Source organism: Hemiscyllium ocellatum, chromosome 6, assembly GCF_020745735.1.
Source record: "Hemiscyllium ocellatum isolate sHemOce1 chromosome 6, sHemOce1.pat.X.cur, whole genome shotgun sequence".
In the NCBI taxonomy this organism is placed as follows: domain Eukaryota; kingdom Metazoa; phylum Chordata; class Chondrichthyes; order Orectolobiformes; family Hemiscylliidae; genus Hemiscyllium; species Hemiscyllium ocellatum.
The window spans coordinates 3,423,961-3,438,540 of record NC_083406.1 but is presented as its reverse complement, the minus strand read 5'-3'; the positions used below and the strand labels follow the sequence as shown (position 1 = coordinate 3,438,540).

The 14,580-nt window shown below is 45.9% G+C and overlaps 1 protein-coding gene across 1 annotated transcript; it reads right to left on the bottom strand.

The window, feature by feature from the left end:
• Positions 1-303: 303 nt before the first annotated feature.
• LOC132816348 (protocadherin-20) lies at positions 304-6,753 on the bottom strand. The gene is made up of 3 exons (XM_060825801.1): positions 6,585-6,753; positions 1,127-4,166; positions 304-671 (listed from the first exon to the last, which is right to left on the bottom strand). Exons 1-2 carry the CDS (start codon positions 6,633-6,635, stop codon positions 1,506-1,508), a joined length of 2,712 nt encoding a protein of 903 aa, XP_060681784.1. The 5' UTR covers positions 6,636-6,753; the 3' UTR covers positions 304-671; positions 1,127-1,505.
• Positions 6,754-14,580: the final 7,827 nt, after the last annotated feature.

Genomic DNA, 14,580 nt, shown 5'->3' with positions numbered 1-14,580 from the left:
AAATAAGGGCTGCTCATCATACAAATATAGCATCTAGTATACATCATACTTTAGTACAAAACATTGATTGTAATTTCACATATTTAAAACAAGCAGTGCTGGAGGAAAGGTTTGGCTTCTCAGCAACTGCTTGCTTCAAGTTTTTCTTTGTTGTTAAATTCCAAACATATCTTTATATCATTTCTAAAACACAACATACACAAGCTCCAAAAGAAAACCTATTGAGTTGCTGGACATGTGAAAAAGAAAAAGAGTACTGACTTTTTTTACACACTTTAATTAAATCAAAGATATCATTTCAAAAATAAATAGCCATTTACAAAGAATTTTCACTTTGCTGCAGAACTTATATAAACAAGCTCAAAAATTAAGTAATTTACAGAAATATTATTTTTTCATAATCTTGTCAAATATTGTATACTGTATAAATTGCAATCCCATATTCCAGATGGATGAAAATCAAGCAAGATCAATTAATTGCTTATTTCAAGTTGCTTGAGATGTTTTTGTCTGGTGACAGTCTCTCAAGTTCAGTAATGTTCATACAGTGTCAGAAAGTGACGTGAAGAAGTGACATTCTTAGGATCACATCTGGTGAAGTTACACATGCATTACCGCTGTGTTATTTGATCTATGTAGCTTCACTCAATAGTTTCTGATTTGAAGGCAACCTGAAATGACAGACAGCAGGTTAAATATTCCTCAAAAGTAAAACAATGAATTGATGTTTCATTTTAAAAGATATCTTAAATAAATCACTTCGCAACTCCTTTGCTTTGAGAAGTATAAATCGCTCTTAGCTCCCACCAACGTTTAGTAAAGTGACACAAAAGGCTGTTGATATTAAAACTAAATACAGAAGAACACATTGACAGAATACATTACAAGAATACCAATATTGAACTGGGTTAATCAACCAGCTGACCATTAACTATTCTATAATGCAAGTTTCTCGTCAATTTTATTTTTCACTTATCAAATGTAAAGCTCTAATAGACAGAGTTACTCATTTGAACTCAACAGCAGCATACCTTTTAAAATAGTATTTTATGAGTTAATACAATCTGAAAGTCATCTCATTATTGAAATCAAATGAAATTCACAAACATAGATGTTGCAGGTTTACCTTATTTGCTTGGGTCTGTTGGTCAGCCAAAGATGGAAGCAGTGATTGTCTTGGATTTTCTGTTTCATTTCTCAAGAGTTCAAGGTCCAGCCGTGCTGTTTTCATGAAATGAAATCTTGGGATCAATCATAGACCCAGCTGTGCAAATTTATGCTTTTTAACAAAATATTCAGTTTTATAAAGAAAACATTAGTCTTACTCCAAATTATATAATTTTGGTCTGTAAACAATACTGTGTATTACTCAAAAGCTAATCCGTTTGGAACACTGCAACTTAGAAGTTCTTCATACCAAACACATTTGAAACACAAAATGTTGGTAACTTCAAAGTACTGTCTGGGTATTTGGTGTAAACAGTTGATCAGTTATATCATACCACTCATAGATCTAAATCATTGAATGACTTTTTATCCAATGAAAATGAAGCCAATGTCTTCTTTAGTGGGATCTCAACCTCTGCCACACTGTAGGCTTTTCTTCTGTGTTTCTTTCTTCGAAATGAAATGTAGCAGACTAATGCAAAAGCTAAGGCAAAGAGTCCGAAGCATAAAGCTGACAGTGCTATCAAGACAGTCTCGCATGGAAACACATCTAGTTTGGTTTGAAAAGGGTCAGTTCTTGTCTCTGGTAGACTCTCCTCTATCCTGATGCCAGGATCTTTCCTCAGTAGATTTTCTATGTAGCTCTCGTTGCTCAATGTTTCATTGACGAAAAGGTTAACTATAACTGTGCTGTGAAGTGGCTCTGGATATCCATGATCACTGACTTTGACCAGCAGTCTGTACAACCCATAATCGTTCTTCACCAAAGCTTCATGCAATGTGATGTTACCGGTGCCTGCATCAATGACAAAAGTCTCTGGACGGGGTCCTCTGTGACCAATGATGCTGTAAGCAATGACAGCATTCATTCCTGTGTCTTTATCAACAGCATACACTTCAGTAATGGAAGAGCCAGGAACCGTGGATGGGAGGACGAGAAGGAAAGAGAGGTTAGACTGAGGGAACAAGACTAACGGTGGGTTATCATTGACATCTATCAGAAGCACTGTCACTTTCGCAACAGCAGAAAGAGCAGGTTCTCCTCCATCTGTAGCTTGAATCCAAAGAATATAGGAGCTCTGCTGTTCCCTGTCCAAAGGGACACTTGCCATGAGGTTTCCCTTGCCTGTGTCTATCACAAAGTGCTCACTGCCATTAAGGATAGACAAGGCGACCCAGCCATTGGTCCCAGCATCAGGATCCATAACCCCAATCACACCAATCTCACTAAAACTCGGGTAGTCTTCAGGGACAAAGAAGTTGAAGTCTTTGTTGATGAACCTGGGGCTGTTGTCATTGACATCCAGGACGGTGATGATCACGGTGACGGTAGATTCCAGGGACGGTGTCCCGCCATCGATAGCTCTGATGGTGAGTCTGTACCTGTCTCGTTCCTCTCGGTCTAAACTGGTGGATACAGAGAGGGTCCCGCTGAGTGGGTCCACACTGAAGACTGGAGGTACCCCAGGGCTGAGCATGTAGGTGATGTTACCCATCTCTCCGCTGTCAGCGTCTGTGGCTTTCAGTCTGGTGAGATGGCAGTTCGGGGGGTTGTTCTCCTCCACCGAGAGCTGTACTGAGGGGCTGCTGAACACCGGCGCGTTGTCGTTCTCGTCAATGAGTTGAATTTGGAGTTGGACCCTGCTGGCTAACCCGTCCGCATTCTCTGCCACCACTGTGACCTGGTAACGCCGCTGGAGCTCATAGTCCAGGGGCTGCCCGGTCTCCAGGAGGTACTCACCGGGGAGGTCCTGGTACCGGGACAGGTGGAAAGCCGCCACCGCCTCCCCTCCGTGCAGGTAGCAGCGGACTGGCTCCCGGTCCCCGGTAACGGTGAAGAAGGCCAGGGGGGTCCGGGGGGGCTCACTCTCCTTCAGGTAAAGCACGCCGTCCGCCTGGAGGGCGATGTACCGGGGGCTGAGCACCGGGGGTCCGGTAACCCCCACCGGGATAATGTTCAGGCTGACGGTGAGGGCGACCGGGGCACAGCCGGTGCCGGTAGCCAGCACGGTGAGCCGGTGTAAGCGGGCACTGCCCTCCCGGATGGGGGAGGCCAGGCGGATGGTACCAGAGGCAGGATCCAGGCGGAACAGGCGGGTGGAGCTCCCGGGGACCCGCTCCCCGTAAGAGTAGACGACCCGGGCGTTGTACCCCAGGTCGGGGTCCCGAGCCTGCAGCCGGGTGACGGTGCTGCCCACCGAGATGTTGGAGAACACGCTCAGGCGGAGCTCGCTCTGCGGGAACTCGGGGCAGTGGTCGTTCACGTCGCTCACCGACACCGTTACCGTCGCCGTCCCCGACAGGCTCGGGCTGCCCCGGTCCTCCGCCACCAGCTCCATCACATACCGATCCCGGGACTCCCGGTCCAGCGGCGCCTCCAGTACCAGGTAAGGAGCCGGTTTCCCCGGCACCGCGCCGTCCTCCTGCGCCAGGGAGAAGGCGGCGGAGTAGGCGGCGGAGTAGGCGGCGGGGCCCGCCCCCTGCAGCCGGTAGCGGAGCATCCCATTGAGGCCGGGCTCCGGGTCCTCGGCCGCCGGTTCCAGAGGGTAGCGGGAGCCCGGCTCCGCGTTCTCCGGTACCGAGAGGCCGAGGCTGGAGGCGGGGAACCGCGGCGCCTGGTCGTTAACGTCCTCGACCCGGAGCCGGAGCTTGAGGAGGCGGAACAGGCGGGGGGGCAGCAGCAGGACATCGAGCAGCAGCCAGCACGGTTCCGCCAGGCTCCCGGTACCGGGATCCGGGCACAGCTCCTCCCGGTCCAGCACCGCCGCCGAGGTCCGCAGCTCCCCGGTCTCCCGGTTCAGGTCCACGAAGCGGCCGGAGCCCGCCGCCGACGCCAGGTTATAGGTGACTCCCGGCTCGCTCCGGTTCAGCCTCAGGTCGGTGGCCAGGTTACCGATGTAGGTGCCCGCCGGTGACTCCTCCCGGACCCGGTACAGCAGCTCGGTGGCCCGGACCGTGCCCGGTAAGACCAGCAACAGCAGCAGCAACAGCGGCGGCTCCTGCAGAAAGGAACCTCGGTCAGAGAGTTCACACACAACCGGCGCTGGGCACACTCTGCAACCCTACCCCGGCTCACACTCACTCACTCACACAGACAACCCTACCCCGGCTCACACTCACTCACACACACACACACAGACACACTCACATAGACACACACTCTCACACACTCACTCACACAGACTCACACTCACACAGACAGACACACTCACACACACATAGACACAGACACACACACTCACTCACACACAGACACACAGACACACACTCACACTCACATAGACACAGACACACACTCACACAGGCAACCCTACCCCGGCTCACACTCACACTCACTCACACATTCACACATAGACACAGACACACACTCACATAGACACAGACACACACTCACACAGACAACCCTACCCCGGCTCACACTCACTCACACTCACACACAGACACACTCACATAGACACACACAAGCACACACACTCACACTCACACACACACACTCACACATAGACACAGACACACACACTCACATACATACACACACACACACACACATACACACACACACTCACACAGACACACAGACACACACTCACACTCACATAGACACAGACACACTCACATAGACAACCCTACCCCGGCTCACACTCACTCACACTCACACAGACAACCCTACCCCGGCTCACACTCACACACTCACACAGACAACCCTACCCCGGCTCACACTCACTCACACTCACACACTCACACAGACAACCCTACCCCGGCTCACACTCACACACTCACACAGACAACCCTACCCCGGCTCACACTCACTCACACACACACAGACACACTCACATAGACACACACTCTCACACACTCACTCACACAGACTCACACTCACACAGACAGACACACTCACACACACATAGACACAGACACACACACTCACACACAGACACACAGACACACACTCACACTCACATAGACACAGACACACACTCACACAGGCAACCCTACCCCGGCTCACACTCACACTCACTCACACACAGACACACTCACATAGACACACACAAGCACACACACTCACACTCACACACACACACTCACACATAGACACAGACACACACACTCACATAGACACAGACACACACTCACACAGACAACCCTACCCCGGCTCACACTCACTCACACTCACACACAGACACACTCACATAGACACACACAAGCACACACACTCACACTCACACACACACACTCACACATAGACACAGACACACACACTCACATACATACACACACACACACATACATACATACACACACACACATACACACACACACACATACACACACACACTCACACAGACACACAGACACACACTCACACTCACATAGACACAGACACACTCACATAGACAACCCTACCCCGGCTCACACTCACTCACACTCACACACAGACTCACACACTCACACAGACACACACTCACACTCACATAGACACAGACACACACACACATACTCACTCACAGACATAGACACTCACTCACTTTCACACACACACACACACACACAGACACACACTCACACATAGACACACACTCACACAGGCACACACACACACACTCACTCTCACACTCACACAGACACACACTCACATAGACACATACTCACACAGACACACACACTCACTCACACAGACATAGACACTCACTCACACAGACACACACTCACTCTCACACACTCACCCTGACACACACACACACACACTCACACTCACACTCACACACACACAGAAACACACACAGACACACACTCAGACAGACACACAAACTCACACAGGCACACACTCACACAGATACATTCAGCCACACACACACTCACACAGACACACAAACACACTCACCCACACACGCACAGTCACGCACTCACACACAGACTCACACACACACTCTCAGACAGAAACACACTCACACATAGAAACACACATCCAAACATGCACTCACACAGACACACACAGAAACGCACACTCATATAGAAACACACAGAGAAACACACACTCACAGAAACACTCACAGACACACACAGACAGAAACACACACACTCATACAAACACACAGTCACGACACACACTCACAGACACACAAACCCCTACACACACACACAGACACTCGGACAGACATTCACAGACACACTCACAAACACACTCAGACACTCACTCAAACACCCACAGACACTCACTCACTCAGACACATACTCACACAGAAACGTACACTCACACATTCACAGAAACTTTCACTGAATTCCCCAACAAAGGTATCAGACTGCAAACCTGCCCCAGCTTGGAACACACACACACTGAAAATTTCACTGAATTTCCCAGTAAAGGCAGTAGCGCTGACTCCCCTGTAACTGCAGGAGGCTCAGGGGGTTACTCTCACCTGGATGTGCAGGAAACAGCCTGTTCCCGTCCTCCTGCTGCTCAGTTCCATGCTCTAACCGGCCTCACGGTCTCTGCTGCTCTCCCTCTGCCTCTGCCCGTCCGTCTCATTCCCACTGCCGCTTCGTGACAGGCGACCTGGGACTTTCACTCTCCGCCACGCCCCCCCCTTACAGACTCTGAGTGACAGGGCTCACTAGGAACTATACCCTCCCTTCCAGACTCACACACAATGACAGAGGTCACTGGGAGCTAATGCCTGCACGTTAAACATCTCTGTGAGGGACAGAGACAACAGCGTGATCCAAAATTCCCAGACTATTTCTCAGCAACAGGATCACATTCGAAACAATATCTGGAAGTGCCAGAGAAACTCAATAAGTCTGGCAGCATCTGTGGAGAGAGAGAGAGAGACAGAGTTAGCTTCTTCAGAACTGAGTGTAGGTAGAGAAGGTGGTATGTGGCGTGATGGTGGGAATGGTGAGTGGTGAATGGTAAAGGAGCCCAGAGACAGAGAGAGAGTAAAAGTAGAAAACAGCAATTGGGCAAAGGATGGGAAAGTTTTGAGCTAGGGAGCAAGAAAAGCTGATTATGGGGACCATTAGTGGGTGAAATCAGATCATTGACAACAACAGAGAACAAACAAACCCTCACTGCACAGAAAAGTGCCCATCAGGATGATAGGTAAAAGTTTTACTCCCTTCGTCCAGTGAGTTGTGTCCTTGGTCTCTATGGATCCTCCATTTTTGATCTCCAGACAAATCAGGACATGTTTTGCGTGATGGTCATGGTTATGGGACACAATGTGGGCGGCACGGTGGCACAGTGGTTAGCACTGCTGCCTCACAGCGCCTGAGACCCGGGTTCAATTCTCGACTCAGGCGACTGACTGTGTGGAGTTTGCACGTTCTCCCCGTGTCTGCATGGGTTTCCTCCGGGTGCTCCAGTTTCCTACCACAGTCCAAAGATGTGCGGGTCAGGTGAATTGGCCATGCTAAATTGCCCGTAGTGTTAGGTAAGGGGTAAATGTAGGGGTATGGGTGGGTTGCGCTTCGGCGGGTCGGTGTGGACTTGTAGGGCCGAAGGGCCTGTTTCCACACTGTAAGTAATCTAATCTATTCTAATCTAATCTAACTGTGCAATATACTACACTGACAGCACCTTGCTCCGAGACCCAGTGCTTACCCACAGTGGGGAGGGAGACTTATTCCCGCATACAGTTTCTGATTCACCCTCCTTCCAGTTGATCATATATATTCTGCCACTCCAAACTATAACCCATACATCCCATGTATTCTAACCAGATGTTGAAAGGAATAGGACGTAAATGAAAATGTCATGTTGCAGCTTTATAGGACATTGGTCAGGCCACTTTCGGAATGCTGTGTTCAATTCCGGTCTCCCTGCTATAGGAAAGTTAAAAATCACACAACACCAGGTTATAGTCCAACAGGTTTAATTGGAAGCACACTAGCTTTCGGAGTGATGTCACCTGATGAAGGAGCGTCACTCCGAAAGCTAGTGTGCTTCCAATTAAACCTTTTGGACTATAACCTGGTGTTGTGTGATTTTTAACTTTGTACACCCCAGTCCAACACCGGCATCTCCAAACCATGCTATAGGAAAGATGTTGTTAAATTTGAAAGGGTTCAGAAAAGATTTACAAGAATGTTGCCAAGGTTGGAGGATTTGAGCTACAAGGAGAGGCTGAACAGGCTGGGGCTGTTTTCCTTGGAGTTTCGGAGGCTGAGGGGTGACCTTGTAGAAGTTTATAAAATCATTAGGGGCATGGATAGGGTAAATAGACAAAGTCTTTTCCCTGGGGTGGGGGAGTCCAGAACTAGAGGGCATAGGTTTAAGGTGAGAGGGGAAAGATATAAAAGAAATCTAAGAGGCAACTTTTTCACGCAGAGGGTGGTACGTGTATTGAATGAGCTGCCAGAGGAAGTGGTGGGGTCAGTTACAACATTTAAAAGGCATCTAGATGCATATATGAATAGGAAGAGTTTAGATGGATATGGGCTAAATGCTGGCAAATGGGACTACATTAGGTTAGGATATCTGGTCAGCATGGACGAGTTGGACAGAAAGGTCCATTTCCATGTTGTATAACTCTATGACTCCATAACAAAAACGCTCATGAACATCCAGTTAAATACATATATACGAAGAATGATATCTGATTTTCCCTGCATTAGCTTAAGAAATAGCTTCAGGAGTAGGCCATTCAGCTCTTCAAGCCTGCCCCACCATCTGGTCTTGATTGATCTGCCCCAGGACTCCACACCTCTGTGTTATAACCCTCAACTTACCAATATTTCAAAAATCTGTCTGCCTCCTCTTCAAATACTTTCAGCGATCTAGCCTCCCCAACAGTCGGGTATAAAGAAGTCTAGACATTCACCAGTCTCTGAGAGAGAAAACAACATCATTTGCATCTCAACTTTAAATGATGTTCCCTAGTTTGAGATTCCTCCATTGGTGGAAACATCATCTCAACATCGACACTGTCATGCCCCTTTATAATCTTGCAGGTTTCATTAAGACTGCTCGTGCAAAAGGCCACTTTCCAAATTATATTCAGGGGAGCTGATGCCATGATACTGATGTCACTGAGTTATTAAACCAGAGCCTCTAGGCTAACTTCTGGAGACATGGGTTTGAAACTCACTGTGGTTAAAATGTGAATTCAATCAAATCTGGAATTGAAAGCCAACACAGTGTAACTGTTGTCATTAAAAACCTGTCTGGTTTCCTTTAAGGAAGAAAATCTGCTATCCTTACTTAGCCTGGCATATATAGACTCCAGACCTGTGGCAAAATGTTTGACTCTTATCTGCCCCTTGGGCAATGAATGCTGGTACAGCCAATGACATCCACATCCTCTGTATGTTTTTTGAAAACGTAGATTAAGGAGATAAAAATCTCATTAAAGTGAGATTTATTATACAGGGAGAATTCTGAAATCCTGTATGGGTGACAAATTATTGAGTGGGAGCACAGTTGGAGCTTCGTGGCTCTGGTATCCTTACACTTGCTCCAATAGTGCTTCCCATGTGCAATGCTTCCGCGGTGGCATGGGATCATGGATTTACGTTTTAGGGAGAATTTTTAAATTGCATAACATTGTTCTTGATTGGAAGTGGTACATATTTAGATTTCTTTAAATAAAATCTTCAGTGACCACACATGATCACTTCTTTTTGTTAATTAGTTTTGCAAAGAATGAAAGACTTGCATTTATATCTCAACTTTCATCATCTCATGGCGTGACAAAGCACTTTATAAGCAATAAAGTCAATTTTAAATATAGTTCCTGTTAAAAATGGAACACCAGGACTGAACAATGATCCAGTCCTAGCTGCCTTACTGATAGACATTGACAGGAGTGGGAGAAATTACTGAGGAAGAGGCAATGTGACTTGAGCTGCGTCTCAAAGCTACCATCATGGCATTCTTATGTGACGAGAGAAGATTAGATTCCATACAGTGTGGAAACAGGCCCTTCAGCCCAACAAGTTCACACCGATCCTCCGAAGAACAACCCACCCAGACGCATTCCCCTACATTTACCTCTGACTAATGCACCTACCACTACGGGCAATTTAGCATAGCCAATTCACCTAACCTGCACATCAGTGGACTGGGAGGAAACCGGACCAAACCCATGCAGACACAGGGAGAACATGCAAACTCCACACACACAGTCACCCAAGGTGGGAATTGAACCCTGGGTCCCTGGTGCTGTGAGGTAGCAGTGCTAACTGCTGAGCCACCGTGCTGCCCCATGTACCTTGGAGACAGACATAGATTTGGAATCAGCATGTGGTGAGTATGCATGAGTGAGTGAGCTGCAACAAGGTCAAAGGACAAGGATAGCCTGTATGCCAACTCACTGAAACCAGTTCTGTTATAGGGGACTCATGAAGACCTTCGCAAGGGCAGCATGCAGGAGAATGCTTTCTGGTATGCACACTCATGTGTTGGTGCATTGACAGATTGTCAGACAATCTCTTGTCAATGTTAATGAGCTATAAATGGAGGAATCTGGCTGGAAGATTTGTGAAAGATATAGAGCTTGCCTGCTCTCCAATGTCTTCATCTCCCCATTGTGCTGCAGTCTGCATGCCAGTTACAGCCTTTGTGGGGATATGTCACCTAATACTCTTTCCTCTCTCTGATAATGCAACCAAATCTGGGAACTCAATATAGCACCTTCCAAACAGTCCACAGTGCTGACACTAGCAAAAGTTGTTCAAAGTCCTGTACCTGCGAGTTGGATGCTTGGTCCTTGAAGTACTTCTGGTGGGATCCTCTTGCGCTTAGTTGGCTTCATAGAATCCCTACAGTGTAGAAGCAGGTCATTCAGCCCATCGAGTCCAAACAAACCCTCCAAACAGCATCCCACCCTCCCTAACCCCAGAAGCCCACATTTCCCATGACTAATCCACATAGCCTGCACATCCTTGAACACTATGGGTAATTTAGCATAGCCAATCCAGATGACTTGCACATCTTTGTGACGGTGAGAGGAAGCTGGAGCACCCAGAGGAAACCCGTTCAGACACGGGGGCGAATGTGCAAACTCCACACAGACAGTTGCCTGAGGCTAAAACCAAACCCAGGTCCCTGGTGCTGTCAGGCAGCAGTGCTAACCACTGAATCACTGTGCTGCACATTTGTTCACTGGTGACAGATATGCATATTAATTGAATCAACCAGCCCGGTCCAAATTTGGGACATACATGTCACATCAGCTGGTATCATGTGAGTGCCCTTATTGCGGTGTTAGAATGCATGGACTACACTGGAAATGGGCAGATAGCCCACTTCTGAGTGGCACGGTGGCACGTTGGTTAGCACTGCTGCCTCACAGCGCTAGAGACCTGGGTTCAATTCCCGCCTCAGGTGACTGTGTGGAGTTTGCACATTCTCCCCGTGTCTGCATGGGTTTCCTCCGGTTTCCACCCACAATCCAAAAATGTGCAGGTTAGGTGAATTGGCCATACTAAATTGTCCGTAGTGTTAGGGGTAAGTGTAGAGGAATGGGTATGGGTGGGTTGCGCTTCGGCGGGTCAGTGTGGACTTGTTGGGCCGAAGGGCCTGTTTCCACACTGTAAGTAATCTAATCTAAGCCCATGCCAGGAGAGTGTTAGGCTGAATCATCTCCAATTTCTGTTCATTTTTAACATATCAATGTCCAATTTAATGTTCTGCTAGATCAAAATTAAATTTGTAGACTTTTAATAAAGAATAAATTTAAAGAAAATAAGATCTGAATCATTGCATTGTAAGTCTGAATGGCTAATTTGCCCTTCACAGACCAGTGATCAAGATAGTTTCATTCAAATCTAGATAAAAAATGTCTGTATAAGTAGTAAGGAAATATTATCTACTTTTTAAAGAGATGTTCTCCGGAAAAACGGTTCCAAAAATTAAATTGGATAACCATTTTAAATTTCAAGCACTAATTTTCTGCATGATGTGAATTCAATTTTGTTAAGTTTTTTCTTTCTAGCAAGGTGAGGAATTCAGTGGATGACAACAGAATTGGATGTTCTTTACTCAAGTTGCTAAAAGTATTTACTTATTCATCTCTGATGTGATTCATAACTGTCACCAGTTTAATTTGCTGTCCCTTGTAAAGCAGGTTCCATGTACTATTTGAACCAGCTCATGATCTTTGTATCCAAAGGTAGCAATTGCAATCATTGAATTATTTGGAGAAATTGTATAATAGTGTCATGAATTATTGCCTGCAATAAATGTTAACGTCTTAATGTTCAGATTGCATTATTTTTCATGCATTTTCAAAGAATTTATTGAGTAAAACTGGAATATTCCATTATATAATCAGATAATATATTGGTATGAATTTATTAATTCTAACAACAGTTATTTATTTCAGATTTGTTAACAAGCTGACTGTAGATATTTAAGGTATGTACAATTTTTGTAGACTGCTGTTTGCAATGTAAGAATTTGTCAATATTTTTTATTCATTCCCAGGATGAGGAAGTCACTGCCTAGCCCAGCATTTATTGCCCATCCCTAATTGCCCAGAGGGCAGTTGAGAGTCAACCACATTACTGTGGGTCTAGAGTCACATGGAGGCCAGACCAGGTAACGGTGGAAGTTCCCTTCTCTAAAGTGAACCAGATGTTTTATTTCTAACAATCAACAATGGATTCATGGTCATCATTAGACCCCTAATTCCAAAGTTTTAAAAAATTGAACTAAAATTCCACCAGCTGCCGTGGCAGGATTTGAATTATGAAACATCTGGAATTAAGAATCTAATGATGACCATGAATCCATTGTTGATTGCTGGGGGGAGGAGAAAAATCCCATCTAGTTCACTCATGTCCATGGAAACTGCCATCCTTGCCTGGTCAGGTCTACATTGAAGATTTGCTTAATAAATGAGAAACAGAAAGTAGGAACTCGATTGAAATGATCTCACTTCTTACTTTGTAACTGCTGTATCAGGTAAAAGGACTAACCTTGGAGCTAAACTGACAGTTTTATCCATTCTTACAGCCACTGGGGAGTATCAGGCAGGCTTAGGGAGTTTCAGGTAAGTTTGGCTGTTCTGGCGTTAGAGACAGTTGTGTCTTCTCCTCATGTTACCATAATATATCTTGTATATAATTTACTGAAATGAAATAAGTGCCTCTTTTGCTGCGATTTTGGTTCGTTCTTTCACACAAACTATGAGAAAGCTCCTAGACTAGCATAGGGAGAAGAATTTGGTGTCATAATTCAATGGAAGGTATGCAGGCTTTATCAACATTATTATAATATAGTGAGCAGCTGATCTCCAACAGTGAGCAGAATCTGAAAAGAAAGCTTTCTAAAGATGTATCAGCAATGAAAGAATGACTAGCGTAAGATTGGGGCCAATCAAAGAGAAGGACGTTATATGTGGAGTCCAAGGAGATGGGGAAGCGCAAAATGATTATTTTTCGTTGGTATTCACACTAGAAGAAGACAATGTTGTCGAGGACAAGACTGAGATACCAGCTACTAGACTAGAAAGGATTGAGGTTCACAAGGAGGAGGTGTTAGCAATTCTGGAAAGTGTGAAAAAGTCCCCTGGGCCGGAGGAATTTATCCCCGGATTCTCTGGGAAGCCAGGGAGGGGATTGCAGAGCTTTGATCTTTATGTTATCATCGTCTACAGGAATAGTACCAGAAGACTGGATGATAGTAAATGTTGTTTCCTTGTTCAAGAAGAGGAGTAGAGACAACCCTGGTAATTATAGACCAGAGAGCCTTACTTCGGTTGTGGGTAAAGTGTTGGAAAAGATTATAAGAGGTAGGATTTATAATCATTTAGAAAGGAATAAGTTGATTAGGGATAGGCATGCTTCACAAGTTGAAGGGTTGGTCATGCCTCACAAACCTTATTGAGATCTTTGAGATGGTGACCAAACAGGTGGATGAAGGTAAAGCAGTTGATGTGGTGTATATGGATTTCAGTAAAGCATTTTATAAGATTCCCCACAGTAAGCTATTGCACAAAATACAGAGGCATGGAATTGAGGGTGATTTACCTGTTTGGATCAGAAATTGGCGAGCTGAAAGAAGACAGAGGGTGGTGGTTGATGGGAAATGTTCATCCTGGAGTTCAGTTACTATGGTGTACCGCAAGGATCTGTTTTGGGGACACTGATGTTTGTTATTCTAATAAATGATCAAGATGAAGGTGTAAAAGCATGGGTTAGTAAATTTGCAGAAGACACTAAGATCTGTGGAGTTGTGAATTGTGCCAAAGGATGTTACAGGTTACAGAGGGACATAGATAAACTGCAGAATTGGCTGAGAGGTGGCAAATGGAGTTTAATGCAAAAAAGTGTGAGGTGATTCACTTTGGAAGGAACAACAGGAATGAAGAGTTTGGGCGAATGGTAAGATTCTTCGTCATGTAGATGAGCAAAGAGATTTTGGTGTCCATGTGCATAGATCCCTGAAAGTTGCCACCCGGGTTGATAGGA